The 13844-nt window shown below is 44.4% G+C and overlaps 1 protein-coding gene across 1 annotated transcript in view; it reads right to left on the reverse strand.

Annotated features, from left to right (window-relative positions):
- LOC103238151 (supervillin-like) overlaps positions 1-13844 on the reverse strand; it is a 54307-nt gene that overhangs the window by 22191 nt on the left and 18272 nt on the right. The window contains 5 exon segments of the mRNA XM_037986454.2: positions 2074-2246; positions 4493-4670; positions 6304-6390; positions 6477-6566; positions 10714-10861. Coding sequence (XP_037842382.2) covers positions 2074-2246; positions 4493-4670; positions 6304-6390; positions 6477-6566; positions 10714-10861 — 676 coding nt within the window.

Here is a 13844-nt window from a genome sequence, read left to right on the forward strand (position 1 = left end):
TGTTAAGAATTAAATACAGCATTGAAAATATAAACTGCTTGTTGACAAGTGTCACACCGTGCTGTGCAGAGGGACAAGAACTGAGTGATGATGTGGACCAGCCACTTTAGTACAAAACCAGGAGTCGGATTCACTTGTTGCAATTCCACTGGAAGCTGTTATAAATCCTAACAACTTTTAGATGCCCGAATGTACAGATGCCAGATGACTGTTAGACAGTTTTCACCAAAAGCCTTTATATGTAAAGAAAACAAAAAAGTAGACACTCTGTAAGGGATGATTCGGTTCTAATCTTTTGCTGAAGCAAAGTGATCAACTAGACGTTATCTTGAGGTCTACTGCTCTCAGAGTTAAGACTGTATTTATAAGATGCTGGGTTTTCAGTGCAAACATCTATGGGTCAGTCAGTCATCACTAATCTAACCCCTGAGCCCCCCAAAACCAGAAGCACAGGAAATGCATGTAAGATTTGTGCTAACAAACCTTTATTTCTCCAACTTATTGTTTTTAAAAATGTATATGCTGGAGAGATACTCAGAACATTTTTTACTGGGATTATGTTTGGAGAAATATGACAATATTTGTCAATTAATTGTGGTGTTGTGATTTTGAAATATGCCTTTTTTTTTTTTTTTTTTTTTGAGAAAGAATCTGACTCTGTCACCCAGCCTGGAGTGCAGTGCTGTGATTACAGCTTACTACAGCCTTGACTTCCCGGGCTCAAGTGATCCTCCTGCCTCTGCCTCCTGAAGTGCTGGCATTACAGGTGTGAGCCACCACACCCAGCCTGAAATAGACTTTCTTAGTAAACTAGTTATAATGAAAATACTCAACCACTTCATCTAAATACTATATTTCTAAGAAAAACATGAGGAAATAGGTTTATGTTATGGGAAAACGAAAATTATAGCAAGATTTTTCCAAAAATCAAGATTATGCATGCTATCACTTCAAACCAAGAAAATCACTGTTTCAGAATGATGGAACCCCACATTACTGGGCAGATGAGAGCAGTGTGGCTCAGCCTACAGTGGGAGTGAGAGCCTGGAGCCCATCTCCTTGCCTCCATTCATTGCCCCTAGCCGGCTCCCTCCAGCTCACGTCCCAACTCAGAGAAGCTCAGGGTCCTACCAAGAACAATTGGAAAAGCACTGGCGTATGTGTTAGTTAATAATATAAAAATCTAGGATTAGAGGCTGGGCGTGGTGGCTCACACCTGTAATCCCAGCACTTTGGGAGGCCGAGACAGCTGGATCATGAGGTCAAGAGATCGAGACCATCCTGGCCAACATGGTGAAACCCCGACTCTACTAAAAATACAAAAATTAGCTGGGCGAGGTGGCGTGCGTCTGTAGTCCCAGCTACTCGGGAGGCTGAGGCAGGAGAATTGCTTGAACCTGGGAGGTGGAGGTTGCAGAGAGCCAAGATCACACCACTGCACTCCAACCTAGGCAAAAGAGCAAGACTCTGTCTCAAAAAAAAAAAAAAAAAAAAAAAATCTAGGATTAGAAACACCAGTGATTTGAGTTGTTTTACTGTAAGAGATCAAATGACTTGCTCTTGAAAAAGATTAAATGAAGAATGGTTGTGTTCAGGATCTACAGAGCTGAAAATGGCTGAATTACCATACTCAGAAATATCCATCTCTTCTAACTTCCAGAAAGAAAACTCAACAAAACAGGATAATTTGTAACCAGGCACGGTGGCTCGTGCCTGTAATCCCAGCACTTCGGGAGATCAAGGTGGGAGGATTGTTTGAGGCCAGCGAGTTTGAGATGAGCCTGGGAAACATGATGAGACTCCAGTCTCTTAAAAACAAAAACAAAAACCAAACCCCAGGATAATCTGAATTAACCAGTTGAACAGGTGATACACACTGTGAGAATTTCCCTGAAAAATCTTTAAAGTCTAGGTAAGCGTGCACATGTACATGCAAACTTACTCCTTTTTACTTCATGAGGGTCTTCTGAGCACCATTATTGGCCTTCACAAGGCAGAAAACCAAACAATAAGTAAATCTTCGGAAGAAACCATTCCCCAGCACAGAAGCAGGGTGGGGGTTCAAATACTCACTCTTTTCTACTTTCATCCGCTTTGACTCTATGAAGGCGACGTTTAATCTCTGCTCGGTGTATTCCTGAAGGAGATCTTCTCTTGCCGCCAGCATTTTCAGGGGATTTTTGGAGGCCTGAACCCGGCGCTTGGGCCTACCTGCCCGCTTGTGCTCGGCCACGGAAGACGTCAATCTGTGGATGGAAGCAGAGCCGCGGTCCCTGTCTGCGACACCACACCTGGATGACCTGTGGGTCTTGGACTCCACAAGGTATTTCCTGATTTTGTTAAGAGTCTTGCAACTCCTCCTCCCACCACCACTTCCCTGACATGGAGTCCCAGAATCTTGGAGATGGAAGAGGGATGCAAGCCCACTGAGTTCAAATCTCAGCCACGGCCCGGACGCCCCTACTCACTCATGCCCCTTGGTCTCTGCCTGGAAGGGTGTGGAGTACTTCCGGGCAGCTCATGGCTCTGCTAGACAGCTCTAAGAGTTAGGAAGCTCTTCCCTCTCCTTACCGCGCCCATGCACCTGTCCTAATTCTCGCTTTGGAATCATACACCCATGTCTACTTGTCTGTCTCCGGCAAGCCCCTAGGGAATTTGCAGACCACAGCTCCTTGATATAATCCTCTTAATATAATCCTCGGGAGAAAGCTCCGACTAAACTTTCTCCCTATGCAATAGCTTTCGGTCCCCTTACTGTCTCTCCATGACTAACTTCCACTCAACTCACTGCCTCCCTCTGAAAAATAACCACTTTTTGGAAGAACATCTGAAATAAAATAGGCCCCCAACCATCTGTGACCACCCCACATTCTCACAACTCTGGGGTGGAAAACCAGACTCGGGGAGGTGAGCAGACCGAGCGAAGCGATCTCCCAACAGACTCCCGCTGCCACTCTCCACCTCCAGCTGCGCAGGCCTCTGTGCCCGAAAGGCCTCTTTACATGCCATGGTGTCATATGTGTGTGTCAACATACATACATGTTTAAATTATGATATACAACTATTTAAACAGTGACATTCGGTGGGTGGAAGATTGCGAAATGGTTAAATAGCTATGTATGCAAATACCCAAAATACTATTTTGAGGTGGAAAATGGCAAAGGGTTCATTTTTTAAGGTAGGAAATTAAAATATGCAAATTGAAACAAATTGAACAAACTTAAACATGCAAAAAATATCTCGAGAGCAGTTTAAATATATGATAATGGAAGAGACTGTCACTCTGACAATTTCGCAGGAAAGATCCGATGGACGTGGTGGACTGCCGTGGGTGGAGCCTGTCCAGCGTGTCCTCCTCTGCTTCTGTAATAGCATCTGGATTTTCCTTTGGGGAAACCACCTCCCTGCGCCCCCACCATGGCTCTAGAGGAGACCCAGAGACCCGCCTTTAGCCAGTCGGCATCTTTCATCCCATTGGCCACAGTGACTGGTTTAGGGATGGACACGGGGCTCAAGTTGAAGCCAAGAAAATCAAACCTGGAAATTCTGCTGGGACTACTGGGAAGAGAAGCTACCTGTGCTGGGCTGGCCAGGGAGGCAGCCTTGTGACTCCAGAGCTGGGGTGTCCATCTGCCGCCAGGCCGCTGCCTGACGGAGAGTGAGGCCAGCCCAAAGCCAAGACAGACTGTGTTCTGAGGGGCCGCTAGAACCCGAGGCCACACCCGCACTTTTCAGTGAGTGAGCCAGTCAACCCCTCGGCACTGTTCAGCGAATGAGCCAGTCAACCCCTCCGCACTGTTCAGCGAGTGAGCCGGTCAACCCCTCCGCACAGTTCAGCCAGTGAGCCAGTAAACCCCTCTCATTTTTCTTTCTGGCTGAAGTCGGTTTGAATTGGGATGTTTTTCTGGCACTTGAAATTGACGGACTCCTAATACCATAATCACTTTTCCTAGTTGGTTTAGTCATGTTCCCATGGGAAGAGAAACTCTTAGTCATCACTGAGAAAACCTGCAGATCTATTGATTTTGTAAATGATTGGAAGCTAAGTAACATGTCTTACTGATTTTTTAGTGAGCTGTACTAATTTGAGCCCATCTCATCCAAATATTTTGCAAAGTTATGAGTAAGAATTAAATACGTCAAATGAAAGACAGGCGTTGAACTCTGCTAAGTGATGTAAACCTAAAAACTGCAAAACAGTATTCAAGTTATGTGAAAAATCCATTGACACTTTATGGCACAGGACAAGCACCTGTGGCACACGGGTCTGCCTGCCTGCACAACTGGTCTGCCTTCTGCATGTTTTATCTGCTGGGAGGCTTTGTGTGCCTGGCTCCTGCAACAGCATGCCCTGGCTCTAGAATACTAACACCCCTGTGATGGAGTTAGAAGGAGAAGGAGGTCACATGGGGAAAGAGCCTCGTGGATATGCTGTGTGTAGGCAAAGGAAGCCCTTCTCAGTGGAGGAAAGACGCAGACCCAAATAACTCACTTGGGTGCATAAGGATTGAAAATGACATTGAAGTCCTCGTCCAGCTCCACAGGACTTCTGGGCATATCATACTCCACACTGTGGTAAGATCTGGCAAAGGTTTCATCATTATCCGCCTTCATCACCTCCTCCACAGATTTGCCGGTGACAGTGAGCACCGTTTCTTGCATCCCGCTTACTATCAACAAACAAGCAAATGACGTAAGAGTTTTATAAAAACAAGGACTCCAATTATGCCTCACAATAGTTTGAAGATTCTATTTCCTCCTAAGTTCCCGGAGTGGAGGAAACATGATTGTGATATACAGGGTCCTGTGGTTGCTTCCCAGGCCCTTACTTAATCTCTGACATATCTCTGACCTAAGGACTTCCCACCTGAACAAATCTTCTGCAGTAAAATGGTGGGAGAGAGGGAGGCTGACCTTACTGCACACACCAGCCCACTGAACGCTTCTGAATCTGCACTTGCACTTGCTTCTGTTGAGGGTGGATGAACCAGCCTCGGCCTCATTCTACATCAAGGGTCAGCAAACTTCTTCCGAAAAGGGCCAGCCAGTAAACATTTTAGGCTTTGCATGGGAAGGGGTGACATGGGGCCTGTGTTGCAACTACTCAGTTCTGCTGTTATAATGCAAAAGCTACTGACAATAGGTTCACAAATTGGCATGAATGTGTCTCAATAAAACTTTATTTACAAAAACAGGTTTGGGCATGGTGGCTCATGTTTATAGTCTCAGCACTTCAGGAGAGCAAGGTAGGGGAATTGCTTGAGCCCAGGAATTCAAGACCAACCTGAGCAACATAGTGGGACCTCATCTCTACAAAAACAGAAAAAGAAAAAAATTTAGCCAGGCTTGGTGGTGAACACCCATAGGTGGAGCTACTCAGGAGGCTGAGGTGGGAGGATTGCTTGAGCCCAGGAGTTCAAGGCTGCAGTGAGCTATGATGGACCACTGAACTCTAGCATGGGTGGCAGAGCAAGACACTGTCTCTAAAAAACAAACAAAACAAACAACAACAAAAAACAAAAGCAGGTGGGCAGCTGGATTTGGCAATGGCCATTGCTTGCTAACCCACAGCTAGATCACTGTTCCACATTTGTAATAAATGCTTTGCTGATTGGCATTCCTTGCTTAGCTACTTTAGTGATTATATTATACTTTTATATTTCTGTTCAGTGATGGTTTTATTATTTTCAACCTTTTAGTGGTCACTGTCAATAGGAGGGGCTCCCAGTGCCTAGTATTTGATAAGTTTCCTGGATTGGACATTTTGATCAAGAGATAAAAGGCAATTTCTGCATATTGCTTTTATTTTGTGTATTTCATTGACTTTTATATTGAAATATTTATTTCAATATTCATTTGTCTTAATTTTCTTTTAGAAATCATTTGTGATTATAAGAAATAACGTCAGCTTTTACCTTATTGGAAACTGATAACATACAATTTAAAGTTCACCAGGCCCAAGATCATGTTGATTAGGCCGACATATAATAATCTGCTTTCAGAGTTATAAGCAAAATCACTCAGTTCACAATTCCGATTGGATGGTATCCCAAGGGTTTAGATTCAAGAACAAATGTGTTATTGGGGCCCCCAATTTAGTACATTATCAAGTGAATCAGGGGTTGATAGTCTAATCAGTCTTGACCAAAACTTCATTTTTTGAAGATAACAACAAAGATAATGATTACAGTATGACTTAGTAAAGCCATAATGGAAAGAAAACAATTTAGCTGAGGAAGAAAAGCAATCAGAATTTGGATTTAGAGATTCTGAGAGCAAAGCCTTCTGGCTTCCGGTAGGTACCTTTGTCATTCAGCCTTCTCAGAAAGGTTTCCAGCCTGTCCAACTTCCGGTCTGATTCTAACTGCATATCTGGTCTGGCTTCGATATCTAGGCGAGCAGAAACTGTCAGTGAGACCGCATCACTGAGGCCTCTTCTGATCAGGCTTGGCGTGGCCGGGGCCTTGGCGACTTACCTTCCAGGGGTTTGGAAACGGGTGTGGTGCCTCTTGTTTTACTGCAAATGGGTGAGGCTACTGGGGTTATGGCAGTGGGTGATGCCAAACCTGCGGAACACACAGACGAGCTACTGAGCATCTCAAGGTCACTTCTGGAAATCTCTGGAACCCTGATGGATCTCTGTGAGTCCCAGGGTAGATGGCACAACATATAAGAATGTACACACATGCAGGAACACACACACACATTACACAGGTACGGCGACTGTGGGACAACCAACTGCAAATGTAGATAGGATTTTATTATTTCCAAGGACTGTAGTGGCTGAGAAGCTGATATTCCAAAATAAATGCTGAAGACGTGGGAAAACATGTCCATGACACGTTAACTTGGGCAAATGCAGCTGTGAGTTCTGAGGCCGTCTGGGGATGGCGGGGGCAGCTGAGAGTGCACTGGTGCCATCTGCAGAATGAACTGTGTCACACTCGCCAGCAAGTGGCCCCCAGCACTGAAGCTCTCCTTCAGGCTGAGGGGAGGGAGGGACAGTGGCCTTGGGGACATTACACAGACAGTAACCCAAGGAGGGCCAACCTTTCAGAAGAAACCACAGACCAGGGCAGGTCTGGACTGACTGTGCGTGTTGGAAGGTCCTGTCCATCTCCCATGTGGCCGGAAACAGGAAATGCTTTTCCTCGTATATTTACTGAGAAGTAGGTTGGGGAATCTTTAAAAGGGCAAGTGGTGAGAGACATATGAAAGGGAAAGGGAGGAATTCCGGTATGGAGAAAGTATCCAGCTGTAAGAAGAAAACTTAGTAAAGAGAAGGATGAGTATCGCTTCCCTAACCTAAGTGGAAGGCATTGGAAAGAAAACTAGTGCATTTACAAAAAGCAAAATGAGATGTGAATGTTCTCTGCACTTATTTGTAATAAATGTGAAATCCTTCGATGACATTGCCACTTAGATGACAATGCATTCCTGGACGAACAACATCCAGAGAATATGCCAATCACTATCGCAAGGAAAACCAAATGAATGATTCTGCTCCTTCCTCCTGTGAACGGGAGAAGTATAACAGCATAAAAATTTTAATAAAAAATACCATTAAATGGTTTAAAACTCAAATTTTAGGTAACATCCTAGAAGTACATTTTATACATATATTTGATTGATGTTATCAATAAAAGTTTTAAAATTTGTTTCAATTGCCAGAACTACAAAGGGTTTATATCCATGAGAAAGTAAACTTTATTGAAAGATAATAAAGATAAATAAAATCTGGTATCACAGGGTGGGGAGGGAAACCATCACTCACTAGAAGGATGCTTAAGAGACATCAGAGGAGTTAATTAGCACAGAAGCCGTTAACTCTGCAGCTAATAAACAGGGCTGACTCTGAAGGTTGGTTTCCAAAGCAACCGGAGAAATCCCTCCCTGTCCTGGCTGGTGCCTGGCAAACCCCGCTGCCATGGCTCCCCCTGCTGGCGGTTCAGGCAGTGGCACTATCCAAAAGAGCTCTTCTCCCAGCTAGAGATAAGGATCCTTAGGCAATGAATGGCTCAGGGCATAGAGATGCAAATTACAAAACGTTAAAACAAAGATCCCCCATAGCTCCTTTCAATGAATTCTAGGTACAACAACCAGTCACCTACTCTCTTCGGGAACACTGTCACATCTCGCTTACTCCAGGTGTGGCTGGAATACTTGGCTTCCAGAAGAAACCTAGAATACCACAGGAAGCTTGTGGAGTGCTAACTGTTACACAGAATTGAGGAATATAAAAAAGGGAGAAAGTCCTAACGAGACTAGCAGGAGGAGACGTTTCTGGGGTGAGAGAATGAAGGTCAGGCCCCGATGCCTCCTGGCAACGCACTGAGAGGTGGTCACTCCTGGTTGCCTGATGTTCCCGGGAGGTAGGAACCCAGGCTGTTGTGTAGGGGGTTATTTTATTCTGCAGTGAATGTAAATCGGATGCCTTATCACTACAAATCAAAAAGAGTTAATGACTCAAGTGAAACATATAACCCAGGAGGTGATGGCAAATATTAGAAATATAAGAAACAGTTTTTTCATTAATTATAAAGTGTAAGAAGATAATTTCCTGAGTGAGCCATATAGCACCTGTTAAATAAAGATCCCTGATATATTCAGGAAAATATGAAAGCGAACTCATTCACAGAGAAATGGAAACTGTTCCTTCTCCAAACCTGCATAAGAGCAACTCTATATCCTCTTATGTCAATGTGGACAAGGGCAGTGGCATTTGGTAGTAAGAACCCACTTACAAATAAATTAGGATTTTTAAGATAGAAGAGGAAAAAAGAAACCAAAGTAGAACGTCTTCAAGATAAAAGTCTATGCTAGAAGTTGGAAAACCTGAGGTCTGATTCAAGTTCTCAGCTCCAGTTCTACTTAGTCACTCTGCGCCTAAGGAGGTACTTCTGTTAAAGAAGGGTTGGGGCTCATGTTAAAGGAGTTTAAACATGATTATCCAGTTCTGTGATCTGATGCAGAAAATTGGCAAATAATTTAATGTGAGAGTAAACTATCTTCTCTTATCTTTTCATAATTCCAAGATGAGGTTGAAGAGATCTGCTGGAAGGGATTTCCTGCTAAGATTTGAGTTAGTTACAATTCAGGAATTTCCCCTCCTTTCCTTCTGCAGACATTTATTATGTACCTATAATTAATTAGGTCCTATTCATGAAAGTGTGGTTCTCTGAAGGTTTTGAGAAAAAGGAAAGCTAAGCCTATAAAGCTGATGACGAGATGTTTAGATGAAGTGAATGTGAAAATGTTTACCACTAAGTTGGGAAATCTGCTTTTAAATAATAGCTTAGAAAATGATGGTATGTGCATATAGGTGACAAAGGGACCCCAAATTTTAACGATTTCCTGCAGGATAGGAAATAAAGCCCCAAACACTCCTATGAAGACTCAAAGCTCTTAGGTGACTTTACTAACCATGTGATATGTAAGTCAGTTTCATACATGTTTGAATACAGGCATCAAATCAGTTCCAAGAGTTCAGCAGCAGAGGACTGCGGCAGGGACATCCCACTGCCTTGGAACTGAGGACACCTTTTAGACACTTATTAAAGCATATCCGGAATTGGCTTTGCTCGGTCAGAGAAATCAGGTTTCATGGAGAAGGACCCAGGAATTAACCTAAAAGGAAGAGGGGATAAACTTTTTTACTGTGAAAGGCTGACTTAGGGTATGTGGTTGCCAGGTCACAAGGAAATGGAAATGATTTAAAAGTAATTCTGGGAAAGGACCAATATTTGCTAGCAGATCTGAATTGCTTTTGAAACCTACAATTGCACTCAATTCCAAAGGGGTAAGTTTTGAGATAGTGACAAATTGAAATATGCATTTACATTGAAGATGACATTATTTATGAAGAAAAGATACTCAGTAGGACTATCTCACAGAACCTACCCAAAAAACATGTACAGAACGTCAGTAAGTTTAAAACTTTTAAAGAAGGCTGAGCATGGTGTCTCATGCCTATAATCCCAGCTACTTGGGAGACTGAGGCGGAAGGATCACTTGAGCCCAGGAGTTTGAGACCAGCCTGGGCAACACAGTGACACCCCATTTCTACATAAAAAGTTTTAAAGGCCAGGCGCGGTGGCTCACGCCTGTAATCCTAGCACTTTGGGAAGCCGAGGTGGGTGGATCATGAGGTCAGGAGTTCAAGACCTGCCTGGCCAATATGGTGAAATCTCGACTACTAAAAATACAAAAATTAGCCAGGTATGGAGGCGGGCACCTGTAATCCCAGCTACTCAGGAGGTTGAGGCCCAGAATTGCTTGAACCCAGGAGGCGGAGGCTGCAGTAAGCTGTGATCACGCCACTGCACTCCAGCTTGGGCGACAGAGTGAGATTCCATCTCAAAAAAAAAAAAAAAAAAAGTTTTAAAAAGCCAGGCATGGTGTTGCACACCTATAGTCCCAGCAACTAGAGAGGCTGAGGCGGGAAGATTGAGTTTGAGTTTGAGTTTGAGTTTGAGGTGGGAAGATTGAGCCCATGAGTTTGAGGCTGCAGTGAGCCATGATTGAGCCACTGCACTCCAGCCTAGGCAACAGGGCAAGACCCGATCTCTCAAAAAAAAAAAAAAAAAAAAAAAATTAAAGAGACCATGGTTTTTTCCTTTAAACTGAGTTATCATGTACACCATGCCCTCCATGGGTGAGTGTGCTCACAGGTGTGCATTGTGCATGCGCGCGCACACACACACACACGCTGACCTTTCTTCAGCATCCTGCCAGCCACAGTGAACTGGGTGGAGTCGTTGGCCGCTCCTCTGCCTCTCGTCTTCCAGGCCTCCTCTCTCACAGTGATGAGCTGCTTCCTTTCCTCAATCGTCATCTGGCTCTCTCGACTTTCTGTGACCCGCTGTTCATAAATGTACAGAACAGAAAACAGGAGAGAGAAATGACAGCGGTGTGGATCTCAGCCTGCAGCATTTCATGAGTGAAAAAAGCAGGTAGACAAAGAGGAGTAAGTACATTGTCCAAAGATGTTCAAAAATGTTCTATCTGAAATGGGCTCGGCTTCCTTACATCCAGGTTGGGTCGGAGATCACCACTGGCGATACTGAAACTTTAGATGAACACCTTTGTCCTGTGACTTACTGGTTTGGGGCACTGGAGCACCAAAACAATCCTTTGTAAACACAAACAGTTCAAAATAGATTGTTTTTGGGCCCTGGTTTTAAAGTTTCTCTGTCTTAACCCATCTAGTTAAACTCTGTTAACTGGGAGATTTTTATCCCTATATACTCACAAAGAACATGATTGATCTAGAAAACTTTATCCATGTGAGCACGCAAGGAACTTGCCCAGTTAGAAGGAGGGAGGCTGGTTAGGAATAAGGGGCAGGAGGTGGTTTGCTGGGATTCCACTTGCTTTTTCCTGCAGCCATGATGTTCTGTGGGCAGGTAAGCAACCAGGAGAGCCCATGGAAGTGGCTTTAAGCTGTGAGAGATCTGACATTGAAGATGAACTATGCTGTAGACGTAACCTACACACACAATAACATTTCTACTGAAAATGCTTTCAGCAATTTCTAACTGGAAAGTCTCTGGAGATACCTGCTTCTTCCATTTCCAAGCCTTTGGTGACACTCATTAGGCTTGAGGTTGGCGATGTGGCAGGAGAGGAAAGGGAAGAAGCTACAGAGGACTCACAGGGCATCAGGAAAGGAGAAGGGGCTCAGGACAGGCCTGGGATGGGGAGATGGGCTGAGGAGGGAGGGAGAGGAGCAGGGATGGAGGCAGAGGACAGGGCTCATGCCACTGAGTGATGTGTAATGGGGAGAAGAGTGTAGGTGGCGGTCGCGGGCGATATCAGGGCAGGAGGTCCTCAAATGCTGGCCGGCAGAGTTTGCTTTCCCTCTGCCTTCAAGCCATCCCTCCCTGCACCACAAGACCCCTGACTATGGTGAGGCACAGGGCTGGGTGGAGAGCAGGGGAGAAGCATAGGGGCTATGGAGCTAATGCCAAGGAAGGAAGAGTGGAAAGGTGCCCCCTCTAGAGAAGAAGCCACGTCCCTGGCTATCACCTGCAGGTCGCCTCTGGAAGGGGCTCTAGGGGCTGGAGATGGCCTCCTGGCTTTGGCTTTTCACTTTCCCCGTCTTTCGGACTGGAGGAAGGCCATTGCTGCTAGCGCATCTGCACTAGCGTCAAACTACATCTGAGCACTCCGCACCTTCTTCTAGCAGGTCCCCCAGATGGCTGCTAGGGCATCTGCTTTCAAACTGCTTCTGAGCACTACTCAACATCTTCTAGCAGGTCCCCCAGCTGGTCTGCCTTTCTAAGGCATTTTCCTTGGCATTTTCCGTGGATCAGTGTGATCCTAAGGCCTCACGCTGACACAGGGGAGGACTCGGAGAGCCCTGAGTGAAGCCCATCCTGGAGATTCTCTTCCACAATCCCTTTCCTCCTCACTATGGCAAACCACTTCCCTTAAGAGAGAGAACTTCCTGATTCAGGAGAGACAGGAAGAGAGTGGAGATGGAGACAGTTCATTTTTTTAACGCCCTAGAATGATGGGGGTTGACAGAGGAAAGGCACCTTCCCTTCATTTCCAGCAGCACAAAACCAGGTCTGCACTGGGAAGATTTGGCTTAAGCTATGAACGTGGGCTTCTCCACCATCTAAGTGATGAATCTTTCTTTCACAGGATTCTTCCATAAGGCCCTCATAGCCAGAAGTGATTTTGAGGTCCCTGCCAATTTAAATTGGGTTAAAAACCTTTTCTTAAAGAGATATGAAAACCAATGATCCTGGCTTGAATCCTAGATGGGGTGGTGGCTACAAAGGGCATTATTGGAGGAAATTGACACAATTTAAGACGGATGTGGATCAGATAAATATTGTATCAACATTAACTTCCTCATGTTGATCACCATATTGTAGTTATGGCAGAAAATATCTTTGACTTTAGGAAATACACACTCAAATCTTGAATGGTAGAGGAGCACAATGTTTCCAAACTACTGGCATATGGTTGGGGTGGGAAAAATGAGATGGAGGAAGAGAAGGCAAGAAAGTGGGATGAGGAGTGGAGAGAGGAAGGGAGGGAGAGTGAAGGAAGGGGCCAATGTCAACAATGAGTGGTTCTGGTGAAGGGTATGAAAGTGCTCTGTCTAGAATGGAAATGTTTCTGTAAGTTTAACATTTTATCACAATTAAGATTTACTAATTTTTTTGAAAAAATCCTAACTTTTCTGCTCATGATTGGCGAGAAACCCCTAATTCCAAGTAACTCTCAGAATCATGTATCCTTTTTAAATAAACGATGAGGTTCACTTGCCCAAAAGACCTCATCAAAATTCAACACAGAGAACATGTTTTCTTTGAAAATGAAGTTTCAGGAGTGAATTTTAATCAAACCAAGATGACACTTGGCTTCAAATATTTCCAAGAAACACAGCAAGTGCCAAGAAAATTGGCGTCTCCAAAGGTCCAGCCATCACGATGGTGATTCACTATTCACTTAGTCAACTCTGTGGTGAATTCTCTCAGGCATCTCGACAGTCCAGGGTTGGGTAGTTGGTGTGGATGGTGACTCAGAAAGATGGTAGCCTTGAGTCAACAATTTTGTTTTTCAAAGCACTGGGATTCCCCCAGAGCCCTTCGTGTACATGATGGATATGAACCCTGGGCCGATATGACCATTTTAAAATTGAAAGCTTCAATTTCTTTGCCAGATATAGGTCAAGAAGAAATAATTTTCACCCTCTGCTAAATGATAGTATTAAACATAAACATTTTTGTTTCTCTAAAAATTTCTACTTAACACTGCTACTTAGTAGGGTTGGCTTACAGCTCCCCAATTCCTGCTGTCTGACTTTACATGGCTCTATAAAGAGGTAA

The sequence above is a fragment of the Chlorocebus sabaeus genome, chromosome 9, assembly GCF_047675955.1.
Source record: "Chlorocebus sabaeus isolate Y175 chromosome 9, mChlSab1.0.hap1, whole genome shotgun sequence".
Classification (NCBI taxonomy): domain Eukaryota; kingdom Metazoa; phylum Chordata; class Mammalia; order Primates; family Cercopithecidae; genus Chlorocebus; species Chlorocebus sabaeus.